The sequence below is a fragment of the Anoplopoma fimbria genome, chromosome 3 (genome assembly GCF_027596085.1).
Source record: "Anoplopoma fimbria isolate UVic2021 breed Golden Eagle Sablefish chromosome 3, Afim_UVic_2022, whole genome shotgun sequence".
Classification (NCBI taxonomy): domain Eukaryota; kingdom Metazoa; phylum Chordata; class Actinopteri; order Perciformes; family Anoplopomatidae; genus Anoplopoma; species Anoplopoma fimbria.
In genome coordinates this window covers 18,524,016-18,543,061 of record NC_072451.1, presented here as the reverse complement: position 1 = coordinate 18,543,061, position 19,046 = coordinate 18,524,016, and the positions used below count along the sequence as shown (strand labels likewise).

The following is a 19,046-nucleotide window of genomic DNA, read 5'->3' as shown; positions in this document are numbered from 1 at the left end:
TTAGTACGTTGGTATTAACCATACATAGTGGAGATAAACGTCATTAAATACACATTATTAATAGTATGTGTATAAAATACCAACCCCACGGACGTTTATATGCGACACAACGGCAAAAAAAAACATGAAAAGTGTATGTGCCTGACAAAAACACAGCTGTAAGGTGATACCGAGGACACGTGGAAATAAACAGGACGAAACGAGGCACGCAATGTTTTGTGTTTTTTTTCAGGTGAGGAGGTGGGAGGAGCCCAGTTGGAACAAAGAATGTCACAACTTCTTGACCCTGTTGCAAAATATTTCTGAGAGCTCCCAAACTGGGTTCTCTGAAAGTGTCCATGATGTTATGAATGACCCTGAGGGTGTACACTGTTTTGCAGCGTGTGCTTACTACTGAGTAGAAGTGTACCCTTTACACATCATACTAACTAAGTATGTCTGTAAAAGTTACTGTCTGGGCATACTTCAAATAGTACACACATCCTTTTACTCACTATTGTACAGGAATATAACGGCATTAGGAAGCAGGATCATGTCTCTATTCCTGAAGTCAAACGGTTAGGCTACAGTGGAAGGGCTTTTGTAACCATCCATAAAACACACTTACTGGAACATCCAGAAGTTAAGACACATGATCAACACAATGACCAACTTCAGGAAATGGATGTGCCCAGCCGAGCGTAGGAGAGAATACAGTAAAAGGCCGGTTGTTATGGTCCCCGGGCCACCTGCTGTACAAGTTCACCACAACAAAACAATGTAATCAGAGAAGACCACGAGCAAGATAAGCAATACTGCCAAGTACAGCATTAGTCAATACAGAAAGGGTCAAGCTCATTGTATAATAACAGCTGTGTAATAACAGTGGCATGAAAATTGATACAAAAATTGCAAACAACGGAATATGTGCTATTTTCTCCGTATGTGATCCACCTACAGATACAGTAGCGATTTGCCAGTGAGCAGCAGGAGCAGATGTTTGTGCAGAGAGCGAGTGGTGTGTTACCTGGCAAACACAGGACAAGAGCAGTGACGCAGCTCAGTGAACAGACAAATGTGTCCCTCTGCTGTTGAGTAATTGTACCGGTTACACAGCAGAGAAAAGTCCCTAAAGCCAGGTGTCTGACTCATCATCATTCACTATCCACACACACTGTACACACACACTGTACGCACACCTTCCTAAATGAGGGACGGGGCTCTTTTCTTTCCTCGTGTGCCTTAGATTGCCAAGTCAGTCAGCCATTTGTTAATGGACATCCAGTTTCTAGACAAACATGGCTTTGAGGGCAAATGGAGCTAAGTGCTTTGCTACCCCAGTATGGTCGTTAAACTGAGGCTGAGTGGCTTTTACATTGTATAATGATGATGAAATACATATTTTGGTTGTACAATTTCCTTGAAGATATATAGGATTAAAAATTGCCTCAACACTGAAACATTAACTTATTATTATTATCATTTTTATCAAACCCAAAAAACACAGAAGACTAAAATTGGCAGGGATGTTGAATAACCAATTTACATTTTACTGGGCAGCGACCAGGGCCGTAGCTACCAATGAGATCACAGAGGACATGTCCTCAGTATTGTTTCTTGAAATGTGGGGTTTCAACTGAGCTGTGGAGGATTTATGCTCTAGATTTAGACACAATTTACACACTATATTTTACAGTCAGTGTTCTTAAATATGATAGCTGTAGGTCAATAATAAGATAAAATAAAGATATCTGAGGGTTTTTTTTGTGTTCTTGAGGAATGGGGAGTGTTTTAAAAACAGAATTTAGACAATATACACCAACAAACACTATCTTTTAAATAACCATATCAAATGTGAAAAAAATAGACTTTTTAATGGCTAGTCAGTTACAGTGCAGTTACATCTTTGTTGGTTGGAGGGCAACTGGGAAAACTGAAAATGTGTATATCACAATCAATTCCATTAAAGAAATGTGAATGATGGACAGTTTGTAAGTGTCTTTCATGTAACTGTGATCTGGCTGAGTCTCCCGTGTTGGTGCAGCAGCTGCATCAGAGTGTCCGAGATCTCCCTGTACCTCAGCCCGTACAGGTATGGAGCGATCGCCCTGGGAAGCAACATGAAAACACACATATTGACCGTGCTGATCCACACACGCACATCCTGACTGATGTCTTTCCTCTGGAACAGGAGGAGCTCCAGGCTGAAAACAAAGCCGGGGGCAAAGTAGAGCAGGAGGAGAACCCCATGAGCCAGCAGTGTGACCCGGGCCCTGGAGAAGCGGCTCTGCCAGATGCCCTGGGTCCTCGTCACCATGTAGAGCCGAATGTAGCAGAAAAAAATGAGCGCAGCACAGATGAGTGCAGCTACAAAGAAGTAGATGTAGATCCCCGCCTTGTTCATGACCTGTATGAAGCCAAGGGAGACGAGGACCAGACACACAGCCATCTTTTCGTGCGGATTTCCCCTCTCCACCTCCATCATGATCACCAGGCTGAAAGGGTACATGGCTGCCAGCACCCACACCCCCAGTAATATGCGGTGGGTGCGGGCAGGTGGAAGCAAGTCATGGTAACGGAGGGGCCAGCGAACCGCCGTGTAGGTGTCCACCACCATGAGGGTGACGGTGAGGATGGCGCAGCAGTAGGCGGTGATGGTGACGGCCGTCATCAGCTCACAGGCCAGCCAGGGTATCTGAGCTCTCACAGCGTTACAGATCACTGTGGCCAGGTTGAGGACGAGGAAGAGCACGTCTGCCACCAGGGTGTTGGCCACCAGCAGGTAACGTGTCTCCTGACGAAGGGCTCGGGACAGGAAAATGCATGTCAGGAGAACGGGGTCGGCCAGCAAGGTGGCCAGAGTGATGACTGTGGTTGGGATGAAAAAGAAATCCAGGTGCAACCTCAGCATAATCTCCACCCATTCCTGTGTGAAGTTTGAGATGAGCGTTGGTGATGTCATTTTGTGTTTTATGGTGTGTTGACTACTTCCTCCAGCAGCTTCCTGTTTATGAAAAGTGGACCACATTCAAAATGCAAGCACTTAAATACAAATACAAATACAGATAGATACAAATAAGCAGTGAGGTGTATAGAGACTATTTCATATACATATTTTAGATTCTAGATCTCAGGATTGCAGGCTGGGCAAACCTGTGATGTAATACATGTTTCAACTGCCTTGGCTGCCTCAGACATTGATATAACATTTGTAGTGCTTTTTTATTTATAGCCCCAATGACTAGGGAAATGAGGATCCAAAAATTCAAATGATCATGCAGTGATGCACTGAAGTGGAATAAAGAACTCGAAGCTGGATATTAGTAACTCGATGTATAATTACAAGGTATTCATTTAATATATCACATTTAAAAAAAATTACAATTACACTTCAGTCACCGAGTTTGGATGAAACAATATTTTTGTGAATTTTATTAGACATCAATTTCTCGACACTTTCGATTGGGGCATCAGCATAAAATAAGAGTTTTTTATTAATATAAACCTGGTAGTTATACCCATGCCACCCCACTAAATGCTTAGAAAACTCCAACACTTGAGACAAAATAAGAAAATCAGATGGTTCTGTTCAAACTTTGTGTAGACACACCTATTGACAAATTATTGATTGGCCAAAGGTAAGTTTTCTTACCTTATGTCCAGAACAGAAAAACCTCCGAGTTTCACTTCCATTAAGCTTTGCGCTTCTAAAAAATCAATGGATGTCTTGCTCCACTCGTCTCACCCACTGGCCTTATCTGATGTACCCTTTGTTGACTCATACAGATAATATAGGGATAGAGAAGGCTACAGCCACTTGGCAGTCACATAGTAACGGGGTGGGGCGTCATCCACCCTGCTATCCCTTATGTTGCCACTACATCAACGTTTCCTACCCACAAGTTTGTTTTGGTCATTGAAAACCATCTACATTAAATTCATAAGATTCACATTTTCTCTGAAATTGCTTTAACTTGTGGAGTCACTTAAGAAAAGACACAAACTTATTTTGACAGTGTAAAAAAAACAACTTCACACCTCACAGTTGGAATTGATCAATATAGAGTCCTCACCTATCCGTCTAACACACCGACGTCATTACATCTTGAACACGGAAATCAACTTCAAACCCAAGGGTTTACTCAGTCCAATATGTGAGTGTCATTGGTTCGAAGCTATAGGTAACAATAACAGCGACGCTGTTTCCATTGTGTGTTTTAGATAAGAATTTTCTATAGCACTTCATGACAAACTTGAGTTCAACAAACAGATAAAAGGAAACATTTTATTGGTTAATTTATCACCATCAGATATATCATTTTCTCTAATCCTACCACTCCCTCTTTAAATAAGTTTTCTCAGTCCCTCCCACAGTTCTCTGTCATTTCTTTCTCCTCTTCATGTATCCACCTTTCCCTCCAGTCTCCTCATCCTCCTCTGCCTCATCATCATCATCATCATCACACTATCGGCTTCAATGCTGCCATGCTGCCTCTCCTCTTCCTGCCATTCTTTTGCCAGCATTTTGCTAAATACTTCATACTCCTCTGCTGACGCATTGGCTACATCTGTGAGAAATATGTCCTTGTCAAAGACGAGGATGCTGTCCAGTTTTGGGTTGATGATGATCGTCTGGCCTTTCTTGTCTGGGGTTTGATACAGGCCCCTGCGCTCCAGAAAACAGTGTCGACAGCGCACCTCGTCCAGGGTGAAACGAAACAACCTGGACTTCACCATCTCCGCCTGTTTGATACCCATCCGGAAGTAGACATACTGTGGAGAGATACGTGTATATACACAGGCTGTTACATATAACAATCACTTTGGAATGACAAAAAAATGGTTTAAAGCAGCACAACACCTGAAATAAAGCATGCTCTATTCTGTAGAGACAGCCAAGAAATACACCACTTAATAACAACACTGATCTATTCACAGCCCCTTTTGTCAGATAGATGTGGAGTACATTCATGGCCACTAGAGGGAGTACTATACCAGCGCCCAAATTCCAATCTACATTTAAAGTTGTAGTGTTCACACTGAAAAAAGACAATATGGATACTAGAAATACTTGGTTTTGAGTGTGCTGTTGATGGACACTATTGTCCCACATTGCAAGGAAATGGATGTGCTGCTCACATTTGGGATATAAAGGTAATCAAATTGTGAATGGCAATGAAACAGCTACAGGAACACGTCTTGTATCATTTCCTGAGCAAAATAATAGAGTATGTTGATTTCTTGTACACCAAGTGGAAAAGTAAATAATGCGTATTGCATCTTATTTGTGTCTAGTTTGTATTGGAACAAAGGCTATGTGAACAGCAAGAGTGTTGTCTTTTATTACTATGGCCTCTGATGTGATGTTTGGTCAAGTTTTGAGGAAGTCAATAAATCTGCAGCACTTTACCATTAGAACAATTTTACTATGGGAGCTGTTGCTTGTTTCTAAAACTAATGATTTCAGGCATACAACTAATGAATATTTCAGTGATTAATCGTTTCATATGTTCAATAAAAAAAAATCTAAACATTGTTTTAAATAAGGCCCATCTGTCAACGTTAAGTCGTCCAATTTCTTGTTTTGTCTGACAAAAAATACAAAACCTAGAGATTTAAAGTGGAGGAGCTGGAACCAGTGAATTACTTAAAATGCCAACCTGAAACTTGTACTCCAGCTGAACCATGTTCTCAGAGACTATGGCCGGACTATCTCGGAGGATGTCTGTGACTTGCTGGACGGTAAACAGGCACTTCTCTCTGAGGAACATCACCACACTTTTGACTGCCTTCATAGGCACGATCAGGATCTGGGGGTAATGGGACACCACTCTCTGAAGACTGCCTAACGGGAGATAGAAGGAAAAAATACTGGTTTGATTACCATGCAAAGCATCCATCAATATCAAGCATGAAGTAAATCCAACTACAGCAATGCTTCAAGAACGTATTGATAAACTGTGATAAACACAAAGATCACCAACTCACCTTCAACTAAACCTAATTTCCGCATGTTGCCTATGCGCCGCTGGAGCTGTGATTCCTTGACAGTGTAAAGTTCAGGACATTTCTCCAGCAGTTTCATCACACTGGAAGGATTGAGGCCCAAGACAAACAGAGCCGTGAGAGTTGACAGAGCGTGTTTGGCAGCACCTCCTCCTTTGAATTTGGACGTGTATTCATGTATCTGCTGTGCCTGGGAGTCTGTGAATCCCATATCGACCAGAGAGCACAGGGACAGCTCTGTGACTGGACTACTGGGTTGAACACTGAGATCATGGCTGTGTTGCGTTGGTCGCAGAGTTTTCTGGCTGGTGGAGGAACAGAACAACCTGCACCCGGTGCATAGAGGCTGGAGGTGACAGCTCCCAAACTGAAGAGGTCTGAAGACAGAGGAGGTGGCATTTATCACGGTCCACCGAAGAATCTGTGGGAAATAAATCAAAGATATATTGCACGAACAGTATTTGTTCCCTGAATGATGGTTAACAGTCAGGACAGGACAATGAGCGCTTTTATGACCGTGGGGAAATGACAGAAGTGGAGTTAGTAGTTGAGCTAGATGCTAGCATAGGTTAGCATACATGGAGGTTACAGCGGAAGTATGAGGACTGTGAGTAGTTTCTTCGACATTTTTTTAAGTATGTTTGTCATACGTTTTACGATGTAGTAACTGTATTTTAAGTTAAAGACATATTTAAAGGGTTTGTTTACTAAAGTTTAGGTTCACCTGACGTGCAGCAAGTCGGGTACCCATGCTTGTCCGTCGTACAAATACGTCCGCCGTTCAGCGTCTATAGAGGATAAAGGTTCCGCTGTGATCTGCTTGAATAATGAGAAGTGTGTACAGTTCTAGGGCGCTCAGCAAAAATTGGACATTTGGATGATTTTTCTTCACCATTTAATGATTTGCTGTGTTTACTGGCTGCATAAAAAATATTAAATTCAAATACATTGACAATGTTTGCAAGACTTTTCAACAATTCCTCAATAAAAAAGAGCAACACATTCGTGGTCAAATATTTATTTATGTTTAAAAATAAATAGATAAAATATTGTAAATATACTTACAATTTTTTATTAAAACATTGAGATTAAAATCAAGAACACAAAACAGAACAGTTGCATTGATAAAATAATTCCCTTCAACTCCTTTCAATCAAACTAAATTCTCTGTGTGGTTTCTCTGAGTAAACAGCTCAAGGTTGAGGTCACTTCTGCGTTTTGGTGGCAAAGCTGGATCCCTTCAACAATTATTATGATTTTAATGCTTCAATTTTTCCCTAAATCCAAAGAATAAATAAAATACATGATATAAGAATCAAAATCGACATGACGCTTTTGCTTTGTGTTGCACTCAGCATTTACAAATATGTCAAAAAAAGCACATTTGGCTCAACAACAGCTTGAAAATTATATTCATTACTCTTGGTAGCAAGCTGTGTAAAGTTAATTAAGGTAAAGGTCCATTTGTCTCTGGAAGACTCCTCTCTAGGCGGTAGTGTCTGTTTGTGGCCTTGGACTAAGACAAGCTTCCTTTTTCTTACTTTGCACTTCATGTCCTCTTTGCACAAATTCAGTCTTTAATCTTCATGGAGGTACTTCTGAAGCTCTGTTTCCAGGGCCACCATTGACAACCTTTCATCCTCATCTTCTTCCTCCTCCTCCTCCTCATCATCAGGAAGAGTCTTGTCGTATTCATCTGGGAACAAGCCATGAGTGATAAACACTTTAGGAATGGGCTCCAGGTGGTGTGGTGAGCCTGCCAAAAGAAGAGAGGGTCCTGAGTACATGAGCGGTGCCTGACTTTAATGTGAAAACTGAGACAACAGATTGTACAGACTCTCTATGGCAAAGTCAATGCAGAGAGAAAGTGTGGCATAACAAAACATCCACTAATGACATGAACCTCTAAAATAAAATGAAACAAAACAAAACAAGCCGGGCCAGGTGCTCTTTCCTACTACTTTAAAGTTTGATCGTACCGGTTTTTGAAGTCCAGTTCAAAAACATTTAGACTAAAGCCACAAACAGTCAAGACAAAGCTTACTCAATCAGTTTAGGTGGTAAATTAAGGGATAAATCTACCAGATAGATTTACAAATATTGCAAAATGTACAATGAAAGTGATATTTAATTACAGGTGGAGCCTATAATATCAGAAGTGAAAAACATGGCTGTCCATTGTCAGTTTAGGCCTAGGGTTAAAGAGTACTCACAGTAGCTTTCAGTTGCAGGGACCACCTCTGTCCAGCTGTACTCGGCCAGTGAAATGGGCTGGCTGATCCAGGACTGCAGCAGCAGCTGGTCCAGAGTCATTCTCTGAGCAGGATCAGGGTGCAGCAGCCCACATAACACACCATGCAGGTCTGAGAGGGTACATAGAGAAATTTCAGCACAGAAGAAAAATGTTTGTAGAAACTGAAAGGGTCATTTTTATGACGATGTATAAAAATGTAGTAATGCGAAACCCTGGTAACAAAAATGGTTCCATTTTTTTGTCAAGGAACCACATAGTTTTACTGCCAGATCAAAGGAGCAGCGGGCTGAACCGGGTATTCCAGACATAAGGTCATAATTCACTGTAATCTGTGGTTCAACACGAGCAGTTATGTTATGTGCCTGTTTTGTGTCGTTTTCCCATTACACTGACACATTGGTAGTTGGGCATGGCCCCTTAAAAGCATCTGTGTGCAACTACGGAACGAAGTTTGTTGATACGTGTCATTCAGCTGTGCTGAATTAAAAGACACACTCTCGTGTAGTCAAAGATATAAATTGTTCGTCTCTACTTTCCTCTGGCTTCTACGGTATTTATTTATGTTCATAAAAGAACACAGATAGAACCTGAAAAAAAAGAACCTTTATACTTTATAATCTTGATAACCTGATTCTTATCTCATAAATTGCCTCGTTATATTTTTTTCCCCTGTAAATTTGTTTAATATATTTTTTTCACGGCCCCGTTCTCATTATAATTTTTTACCTACAGTGGCCCTAATACAGTGTTGTAGAGTTTTCTATGTGAAAGTCAATGAAACCAAACCACCAGCAAAGAACAGCAGTATACCTGGAGAGAGGTGGAACGGGGGCTTCAGTTTAGCATCCAGGATCTCCTCAACGCCACAGAAAGGGTTCTCACTGAATAGCAGAGTGTAGAGCAACACACCAAGAGACCACATCTCCAACTCTGGACCCTGATAGCTACAACCAAACAAGGACACAAAATAATGTAAATAAGCTTGGCTTATAAATATAAATAAATAAATATATATATATATATATATATATATATATATATATATATATATATATATATATATATATAAATATAAAAATATATATATAGATATATTTGAGAGAACTGTATAACCACAAGAACATCTATTCCCCCTAAATAAACCATCAATAACAAAAGAAGGAACCAATATGAAATTTCCTATTTGTTGGAACAAATATCACTTGTTGTTCTCAGGTATTATATACATACGGATTTCCTTGAAGCACCTCCGGGGAGCAGTACTCCAGTGTGCCACAGAAATTGTAAAAGAGCTTCCTGGGAGCCATCATGGCAGCCGAGCCAAAGTCTATCAGTCGAATGTGGAAACATTTGTCAATAATGATGTTCTCGTCTTTTATGTCCCTGTGAAGGATGTTTTTAGTCCTCAAATAGAAGACAGCGGCCACCAGCTGGGAAGAGACAGAACCTTCAGATTAGACAAATGAACGCTTTTCATTTCAGAGCCCATGCTCCTGTCACATGTATTTTCTTGCCCATGTACAAACCTGTCTAAAGATGTAGCTGGCCAGGGGCTCATCCAACCTTGGCTGCATGTCTATGAACTCAAAAAGGTCTAAGCCCTCTCCATGTTTCTCCATCACCATCTGGAAGTAACTCCCATTCTCAAACACCTCCAGCACCTAGCGGCAAACACACATATAGGATGAGCTAAATAATCAGCATAGCAAAGTAAGTTTTTTTTACAACCTTGTGTCTTAAAGGCTTAAAGCCCACTTACCTTGACTATGTTGTGGTGCTGTACTCGTGTCAGTATGGCAATCTCCTGGCTGACTCGTCCCAGCATGGGATCATCTACCCAGCAGTCACTTACTATCCTGGCCTTGCTAATGAACTTCACTACTACCTGCAAATAAAAAAAATAAAAAATAACTTTTGCAAATCTCATGGTTTATGTTGTATATACATGACGAATGGGATATGTTTCGCTATTAATGAAAACATTTTCTTACTTCTGTTCCATCAGAGCGCCTTATTGCTTTCCAGACAAAACCGAAGGCTCCTTTCCCCACAGCCTTAAGAGGCTGGTACTCTTCTTGAAACTGCCCGTCGCAGGCTTGAGACTGGTCTAGATCCATGGTAGAGCGTAAAACGTCCCCATGACTGGCCTCACCAATTCTCTAAAGGGGGAGAGGAGTACAGAATGACGACTTCAAAGCAGAACAACATATTTCATATTTTGATAGAGTAGATAGTTTGTGCCATACTAACTCAGTATGAATGACATTTACTGCCACTGACCTCTCCTAGACTGGCTCCTGACTGGTTGTGCAGTGGTCGACCTGTATGCAATTGTGCCCCCTGCTGGCCAGGCCTGCTTATCCACACACAGAACATGGAGCTTCCATCAGGGAGGTCAGTCCTGCACACATCACACTGCACATCTGGAGAGAAAAATAAGGTTCTGGTTAAAGGCTTTTTTTTTTTTTTTTTTTAACACCATGTGTAGATTTTTTTTTGTGGAGGGTAGATTAACAGTTGCAGTAGTACCAACCTACTCTCGTGCCATCTCTGTGGTACCCGCTTCCTTCGTATCGCCCCTCCAGTATCTGTGTAGTGTCTGAGGCCTGGTTGTGTCCATTCACCTTCTGTTTCTTAGGAGTAGATGTGGCAGGAATGTCTGTCATTGACTGATTCCCACTGTTTACTGGCATGCAGAACTCTCGACTCTTTTCTTTGTGAATTGTAGAAAGAGCTGCCCACTGATCCTGCTCGTCCTGGTCGTTTTCTACTCGCACTTCACTGGAGCTTCTGGCCTCAACACCAGCGTTCCCAGTCTCAGCTTCCTGGTCAGACCCTACCACGCACGGGGAGGGTGTACGCAGCAGCTCAGCTGTATCGCAGGATGTCATGGAGCGCTGGTTATCATCATTGTACCCTCCGCCACTGAGAAGCTCTATACTCCTGCTCAGATCTAGGTCGGCTAAGGCCCGGGTCACCAGATCACCATCGCTGTTCACGTCCAGGAAACAGCTGGCTGAGGCTACGATGTGTGCTGAACGAGAATCCTCTGCCTGGCTTGGATCAGAACCACCGTGGCCAGCAAACTTTTCACAGAAGCCAGATGACGACCTGGGAAATTGAATTTCAATTAACTGATGACTAAGAACAACAACTGATGGCATTAGATGAAATGGCAAATCTTTCAAGAATAAAACCAAATCCAGATAGCATTATTTTATCAAAAGAATGCTCTGAAGAATGTTTACAGGTTTCTCTCCAATCACAACCTGGTATGACACTGACAATTAGTGCTGCACCACATTCGCATCACTGAAAACTCCTATAGCCTATTTAAGTGGCTACTAGCTACTTGTTTGTTAATGATGCAAATAAAAAGTTTTTCAGTCCAAATAGAAGCTATGTAATTACTTTGAGGTCGTCATGCCAGGATAGATACATTTTCTACTAAGTTGAGGTACTCAACTCAATTTTAATAACAATTCAACCCACAAGCAGTCAACCTAAACAATCTGAGAGCACTGAAGGAATAAAATAGATGGTGATAAATAGGTTTCATTTCTTCAGTGATTTAGTATGCAATTCACCTGCTCTCCAGTGAGATGACCTCAAAGCTGGAGTCTTGGTGGGCAGAGGCACATGAGCGATGGGCTTTGCCTACATCAGGAGAAGGGCCACCCACCGTGCAAACAGCATGTCCATTCTGACTGGGAGTGTCTGAAGAAGTAAATATGAAACAACAAAAAAACCTGAAAAGTGCTCAGTACAGTTTCTCAAAGAACGCTATTCTAATGCCATTGCTCACTGTTAATATGAAATAATTTTTTTTACACATAACATTTGTGCAGAATGTTCTGTTGATTTTATTCTGAGGTGAGGTTTCAGAACCCATTCCAATATATACACCACAGTTTAGTTTTTGGGTTGCAGGGTAAAACTACAAGTAAATTACTGTTAACTAAATCGCATCATACCTGAGATAATCCTGGTGGCAGGTTGATTATTTCTATGAACTTCACCGCCGAGCTGCTGGTCTTGGTTAGGGTGTGGTGGTATGGTGGTAACCAGGCAGTAGGTCTCGTCTTCTGGAGGTTCCACCAATGCAAACGTCTTGAGGAGTGCCTGCGTGCTGTCAGCACCGTCTAGCTGGCTCGCGCAGAGAGCAACCTGGGCCGCCTCCTCCATCAGCTCCGTAGTGTCATCAGCCCTAAAGGAAAGAAGGGCGGGATTTTTATTGAAGTATTGTAATGCCAATCAGGATCAAATAACAATGTTACGACCTTACTATAAAAGGCATCTAGTACTAGATATGTTTTGAAAATAATTTTGTGATCAAACGTGCACATACACAACGATTTAACCCTCTACTAGATGTTGCTTATATTCAGTGCATTCATAGATTTCTGAGTCTAATCTAATCCCTCAAGATTTATTTTTCCTTGTATGAGAGTGAGGATACATGCAATAGCCAAAAATAATCTATTGTGAATGTGACGTTTAATGATCATTTCTTTTTCACAAGGAACTCAAACTCATTGAATATCGGACTTAGGGAAGCATAACTGTAAACGAGCCAGTGTGGAGAATTTATTTGTTTTTGTTTTTTAAAGCTGACAGTGTTTTCTCCAGGCATTCAGGTTGATGCATGTTCTTGTCTGGCAGCTGTTGTAGATTTGATATGTTTAGCTGTGATAAAAGCTCAAGACTATTAAAACTTTGTAGTGTAGTAAATGTTATGATACTACATAACTGTTTGAGGACTTATTATGTATCAATGAAATGCAACGAGGATTTTAACAACACCATGAGACATTATCTCTTGTAAGTGTAGTAAATAACCAAAAATATATATTATAACACTACAGCAATACCATAGTAATATGTCTGTCCCAGGTCTGTCACATGACCATTGAAAGTATTCTATGGGGAACAAACTTTCTTTTTAACCCTTAATGCCTCTCACTTAGCTTCTTCACTAAACCTGAAAATTGAATAAGTCACTACGATACTGTAAATCAAAATATTTTTGACAAAACATGCTGTGACATTATTTGTCCAACAGATGGCAAAAAAGAGGACCATTAATATATTGTAAATCCAAATATGAAACCTTCCTCATCTGAGAATGTATAAGGCTGGACCATAAAGTTGTTGTTTTCTCATATTTACTGCCAGACACATTAAATATTCATGCAGTCTGCTGCTTTTAGATTCGTGAATGTTGGTGCAACAGCTTTTTTAGTGGGTGATTATATGTGAAAAATACAAAACATACAAAGATTTTGTCTACTTGTAATGTCTGCTGGCATAAAACTTTCTCAACAGGTTTAACACGGTCACATTAAAAAGGTTTGTTATTCTTTTCTAATATGAAGTAGCTGAGATTTTGTCTAAAAACATTCAGGTGGTTTATGACAAGGACACAATGATTGCTACTTACATAACCACTCTTGTGGAGGTGACAGCAGGAGGAGAAAGGGTAGACAAAGCGCTGCCCGGTTTCTCCAGCCTGGTGCTGGTTCCAGTGAAGATTCTGCCTCTTCCTATGGAGGTTCTTCCCAGAACAGCCTGATGCACCATGGCCATATCACCAGCCACCAGTGAGGAAGGGTCTAAGGATTGAGAGAAAATATTATATAACACACTTTAATCAAATAGTACTGTATGACAAGTCAAAATAGAAACACCCAACAGGAATAAATCAAGAGTAAAAGAACAGAGTAGCAGCACTGACATGAAGGGACACCTTTGTGAGATGCATATGTGCAGATATGACACATTATATATTTATACACCACAGAAGCCTGAGTATGTTGTTTGACCCCGGAAGTTTTGAAAGCCTGACACTGTGCCCACCTCACTTCACAGTTTGAAAAACTCAAGTTTATACAAATCACTGCAAGTGGGTTGTGAAAAAGCTGCCATCTTGTACACATCACAAATACTCACCATATTTCCCTGACATTTTGGATGAGGCTGTACTTTTATTAACCTCTGTTTGGGAGTCAGGGAAGGGATTGGCCCTTCTGTCCGCGTCAGACATCCATCCGTAGAAACCAGGCATCAGAAAAGTGACACTCTGTTGATGACCAAGCGGCAGAGACAGAAGTGAGAGTTGGCAAGGCCGTCAATCCAAACAACCTCGTTCAGCTGGTCGTGTCGGCTAACCTTTCTCAGCAGCTCGTCCTTGTCATAGCCAAACAGACTGAGAGCCAGGTGGTTGTGGATGCTGCAGATTGAGCCATCAGGGTGGAGCAGGAGGAGACCGCTTAGAGGAGCAAACACCCAAACTGTTCCCGAGTACTCCAGTGCAGGGCTGGGGGAGAGGACAATGCTGTCCAATTTCACTTCTGTAAGAGTCCAGACACATTAAAGAAGCACAATTAGTTACTACATTACAGTACAAGATGAGTAACATATATTAGGGAGCATCATTTTATCCTATAGTGACTATTTTGCATATTTGACTGGTTAAGCATCGACGCCATTATCTGATCCAGCTAATTTAGTCAGTTTCAGCCCGATATCAGTATCAGTGGGTCACTTGTGAAAACCTCCAAAAATCTCAAAAGTATCAATGTTTCATGAGCTACAAAACAGCCATAACTTTTGCTTTGTTACAGTGCGGTTTTCAGATCCAATGTTTTTCAATTGTTTATTTACGTTGAGAAGTAGAGGAACGTTCTCAACCCCTCAAAGGAACATTCAGGGGGATTTATTTGCAGAACTATAATATGACATTTACAACTATGTTTTCATTAGTGTATAATCAACTGAAATTAAGAATCGTTGGGAGTTTTCATTAGTGTATAATCAACTGAAATTAAGAATCGTTGGGATTTCTTTACCTTAAAATGAACCTTTTATGTCTACAAGGGTTTTCATTATTTTTTCATCAGGGGTTGTGAAGCTTGTGTATATTTTTCTTATAACAAAAGGCTGAGGAGTATATACTGCAGGATGGTCAGTGCTTGGGCAGCATAACATCGACTTTGGATAATGCATCAGTTTCTCCAGAATAACATTGAGTGTTTTTAATCCCTCTCTGACATAGCATTAGGTCCCTATAAAAAACAACACCTTACCAGAGGATTGCTCTTCAGGGTTTGAGCCGTTTGACTTGCACACAGAGGAGGTGAGTGGACAGCATGGCTGGATTTCCTGTGCATCGGGTCTTTCAAGACTCTCTGTTGGGCAGGTGATACCAGTCCCATTGTTTTGATGTTGGGGCCTCCCACATACCACTTCACCCTGAAGTTTGACACACAGTGGGACGGATGCACCTCCTTTGCTTTTACCACACACTCTCTGAATCCTCAGCATCTGAAAGAAGGAAAGAAATGCAGCAAGAGAAATGCAAAGTCAAAGATGAGACTTACAGAATTACCTGAGCTTAAAACGTTGTGGGATAATATTTTCATTCTGTGTGTCCCTGAACTGTCTAAGAAGCATATTACCAAACAGAAACTTGAAGCAAAGAAAGTGTGCTTACCTTGGGCCATGCATTTCTGTGCAGGGGGATTTGTAAAGAGGGGATTAGCTCCTTCACAGACATCCCTTTTAACTCGTCAGGATGTTGGTATCCATGGAGATGGGCAAACGCCAAGTCACAGGTTAGGATACGGCCCTAGAAAGAAAGAGTTGTTTTAATAAATAAGATAATAATTAACCGAGTAGCATGTTATTGAAGAAAGCAGGAATTCTCGTGAAAAATGCAAAAAAGAAAAATCACACTACCATGGCTGCTAAATAACGACATACTTACATCTTGTGTAAAAGACAGAAAGGCCGATAACCTTTCCACACTTTCCATCATGACAAGCCAGGGATCTTCGTTTTGTGACCACCTGTGGGTACACACTGACACTGGCATCTCTCCAGATAATGTCACAACATCCACCTACAGAAAGAGTGGCACGTTTAACATACGAAAATAACTCTTTTATTTCAAAGTTTGGTCAAGATAAGCCAGCGTTTTTCATACCACTTTTCCAGACACAGCCGCAACAGTTCCATCCATTAAAAGAAAATCTTCTTCCAATGCTTCTTCCAGGACCTGACTGGTTTTCTTCAAGATAGAGAGCAACTTTTTTCCAATCAGCTCATTAGGCCTGCACTCAAGCAGTTTGCAGGCCTGTTCATTTGCTGACAAAATCTGAAAAAAGAAGAAACACATTTACAGCACATGATCTAGTTGCAGAACTATTTTCCATGTCTTTTTGTCTAACTGACTAATACGGACAGCAATTTCTAAAATTGGTCCAGTACTGAGCAAGAGCGCTGCAGATGGCAGTCGCTCACAGGCTGCAAAATAACCCTATGGTGGCAATTTGGCACTGTGAATTTATGTCTATTAAATGTCCTTGTTTTTGCCACTGACAGTGTTTGACATTATGGGTGACCTGTTGGGGAAAGACAACTGTGGCAACCTCGGGCAGATTTAGTTGTGTAGGAGTACAGAAAGAAAAGCTTAGTGTTATGTAACAGGTTTTCTATGTCATGGCTGAACATTTAGATAATTTTGTCGAGGTCTTTGAATTGAATTGCTGCCTGTATTTATTTGAGCCAGGGTTTAAGGATGAAGAGCTATTACAAATTGAAGAGCAGAAGAGGAGAGAGAGTGGGGAACGGGCAAAGAAAGGCAATCCGTGTGCTGCAAGGCCACAAACCTTGGGATACTGGTGGAGTTCCTATGGGTGCTGTGACCCTATGCCCAGAGGAATACTGCTGTAAAAAGTGGGAGCTGTTGCTGCCCAATATTCAGATTTCAGAACTAGACTTCTCCTTGAGCGGAACATGGATACCATAACAAAAGGGACCAGATGCATTGGGTCCATAATGTTGTAAGACACTTATAATAACAACCGGATCCTATCAGTAGCAAAACCAGCACTTTTAGTGAACAAAACGTTACATTGACGTTACACAATGGCCCTGCCGGTTACTATGCTATGCCTTAATACTGGACCAATTACAAAAGATGTTGTCCCCGTAAGTCACCTAAAACACAGAACCATAAAAAACCTTTAAGTGGACACACAGTACCTCTCTGGTTTTATGGTTGACCGTGAGAAGAACTTTGTTTGGGTTGAGGGTGGACGGCGATCCAGACAGGCCAAACTCTCCAGAGATTAGCTGACTGAACAAGATTTCCTCTGTCTCTGACATAGTGGACGGATGTGGCAGGGGAACAGCAGCAACTTGGGAGCCACGATGTAAGCTTGAGATTTGAAGGTTTCTTGCTGCGACAGAAGTGCAAATATCCAAACTTTCACCTAGAAGAAAAAAATCGGGGACGGACATAAACATCAACATCAATAAAAAACTATTTCTCGCAACCTTATTCTTACAATAAGGGCTGCAACTAACAATTATTTTCATATTTACTCAAGTTGATTTCTTGAAAAAGCTTGTTTTGTGCAAAAGACACTGTCAAACTCAACTATAGTCATTAGTCAACTTGTTTTTATCAAAGAAAAGCAGAAAATATCAATTTCGACATTTCGGTCCATTGTTTAAGGATAATCGATTATCAAAACTGTTGCGGATTATTGGTGTGTCGACTGTTTATTCATGTCAGCTCTACTCTCAGTTACAACCAATGTATTTACACTCACCGCCCAAGTAACTATGACAGTAACGACGCTGCGATGCCCAGATGTTGTTCTTGTAAACCGGTCTCTGAGTACATGGGTAGGACTTATTCAGGTCAAAGTCATCGTCCGGGAGATCAGGGGTGAGGTCGGGCAACACACATATAGTGTCTCCTTTAACTCTGTTGCTTTGGCTCCAACCAAAATGAGCCTCAGTCGACAGCGACATTGCTGTTGGTAATCCAGCTGGTATTGACAATGATTGACACATAGAGAATGAATGGATTGCAGCATTGTAACAATAGTGTTTGTTTACAGGTAAACAGATTACAGCAGGTTCAGCTAATGGTGACAATCTTTTATTGATAATATATATATATATATATATATATATATATGTTATTAGCGTCTGATTTGAAGAATAAAACCGAAACAACACTCACCCCAAGTCGTAGTATGAAACTGTGCGGCCTGTTTCCTACAAGGGAGCAGCAGGTTGAGTTGACGCTTGTTGACAAGGCAACGTTACCTCCACTGCGCTATGTGGCTAACTAGCCATCTGCTAACCTAACCTATGCGTTACTGCCGCTACAAACAAAACCAAGTCGCGCGGTGTTTGGTTCTTAAATATCACTGTTAACGCTGCAATTTCAACGACTTTAGTCCGAGATTACGTCACCGTGGCGTCAGCACAACTTTGACACCATTCCATTAGGTAAGTTAATGAAAAAGGAAGATTTAATGTAAACCTTTTCACTTAGTCCAGCGGTAGAGTTTGTAAACCGCGGGCTTCTAGCTGCAGCCCAGTATATTCAAGGAAGTTCCGTTAAGCCAATCAAATATCAGCTCTCTGAACAACAACACCTGATTGGATGATTCGCCGGAAACGCCCGCCATTGTTTCCATGGCAACCATGGAACAAATGCAACCAAATAATAACAAAAGGATATATTTAAAAATTTTAAAAAATGTCTCAAAAGCCGTATATACTTTTCACAAGTCAAATAGATTATTCACACATTACTTTTTTATTATAAAACAGGTAGACACAGACAAACCCCAACAGCAAACAGCAGTAACTACACAGTGTTTCAAGTCACAGGTTGTTGTTTATTTGACTGCGGTTTAGAAAACAATAGGTCTACTTTAGTTGCGTTATTTTAATCCGTAAGGGGCAAAAATTAGAAGGCATCCATAATATTAATAGAAAATTA

General features: G+C 41.0%; 3 protein-coding genes across 3 annotated transcripts; all 3 read right to left on the bottom strand.

Annotated features, from left to right (window-relative positions):
* Positions 1-1,981: 1,981 nt before the first annotated feature.
* On the bottom strand, positions 1,982-2,941 carry LOC129110830 (probable G-protein coupled receptor 148). The gene has a single exon (XM_054623060.1). It carries the CDS (start codon positions 2,939-2,941, stop codon positions 1,982-1,984), a length of 960 nt encoding a protein of 319 aa, XP_054479035.1.
* Positions 2,942-4,256: 1,315 nt separating this feature from the next.
* Positions 4,257-6,843, bottom strand: mterf4 (mitochondrial transcription termination factor 4). Its single transcript, XM_054596493.1, has 4 exons — positions 6,710-6,843; positions 5,968-6,406; positions 5,640-5,824; positions 4,257-4,752 (listed from the first exon to the last, which is right to left on the bottom strand). The coding sequence occupies exons 1-4, from the start codon at positions 6,734-6,736 to the stop codon at positions 4,378-4,380; spliced, it is 1,026 nt and encodes a 341-aa protein (XP_054452468.1). The 5' UTR covers positions 6,737-6,843; the 3' UTR covers positions 4,257-4,377.
* Positions 6,844-6,993: 150 nt separating this feature from the next.
* Positions 6,994-18,633, bottom strand: pask (PAS domain containing serine/threonine kinase). The gene is made up of 21 exons (XM_054627203.1): positions 18,276-18,633; positions 17,857-18,078; positions 17,285-17,514; positions 16,224-16,394; positions 16,005-16,139; positions 15,732-15,866; positions 15,325-15,562; positions 14,408-14,589; positions 14,189-14,318; positions 13,680-13,851; positions 12,214-12,446; positions 11,827-11,956; positions 10,773-11,350; positions 10,520-10,662; positions 10,231-10,398; positions 9,999-10,124; positions 9,766-9,900; positions 9,470-9,669; positions 9,050-9,183; positions 8,199-8,348; positions 6,994-7,741 (listed from the first exon to the last, which is right to left on the bottom strand). The coding sequence occupies exons 2-21, from the start codon at positions 18,059-18,061 to the stop codon at positions 7,563-7,565; spliced, it is 3,774 nt and encodes a 1,257-aa protein (XP_054483178.1). The 5' UTR covers positions 18,062-18,078; positions 18,276-18,633; the 3' UTR covers positions 6,994-7,562.
* Positions 18,634-19,046: the final 413 nt, after the last annotated feature.

Excerpts from the sequence above, each read along its gene's own strand:
- mterf4 (XM_054596493.1), bottom strand. The coding sequence starts at position 6,736 with ATGGGTACCCGACTTGCTGCACGTCAG. Across the intron at positions 6,407-6,709 it reads CCCGACTTGCTGCACGTCAG|ATTCTTCGGTGGACCGTGAT; the intron begins GTGAACCTAAAC and ends TATTTCCCACAG. Across the intron at positions 4,753-5,639 it reads AGCTGGAGTACAAGTTTCAG|TATGTCTACTTCCGGATGGG; the intron begins GTTGGCATTTTA and ends ATCTCTCCACAG.
- LOC129110830 (XM_054623060.1), bottom strand. The coding sequence starts at position 2,941 with ATGACATCACCAACGCTCATCTCAAACTTCACACAGGAATGGGTGGAG.
- pask (XM_054627203.1), bottom strand. The coding sequence starts at position 18,061 with ATGTCGCTGTCGACTGAGGCTCATTTTGGTTGGAGCCAAAGCAACAGA. Across the intron at positions 15,563-15,731 it reads ACAGAAATGCATGGCCCAAG|ATGCTGAGGATTCAGAGAGT; the intron begins GTAAGCACACTT and ends TCCTTCTTTCAG. Across the intron at positions 10,399-10,519 it reads CAGGAGCCAGTCTAGGAGAG|AGAATTGGTGAGGCCAGTCA; the intron begins GTCAGTGGCAGT and ends CTCCCCCTTTAG.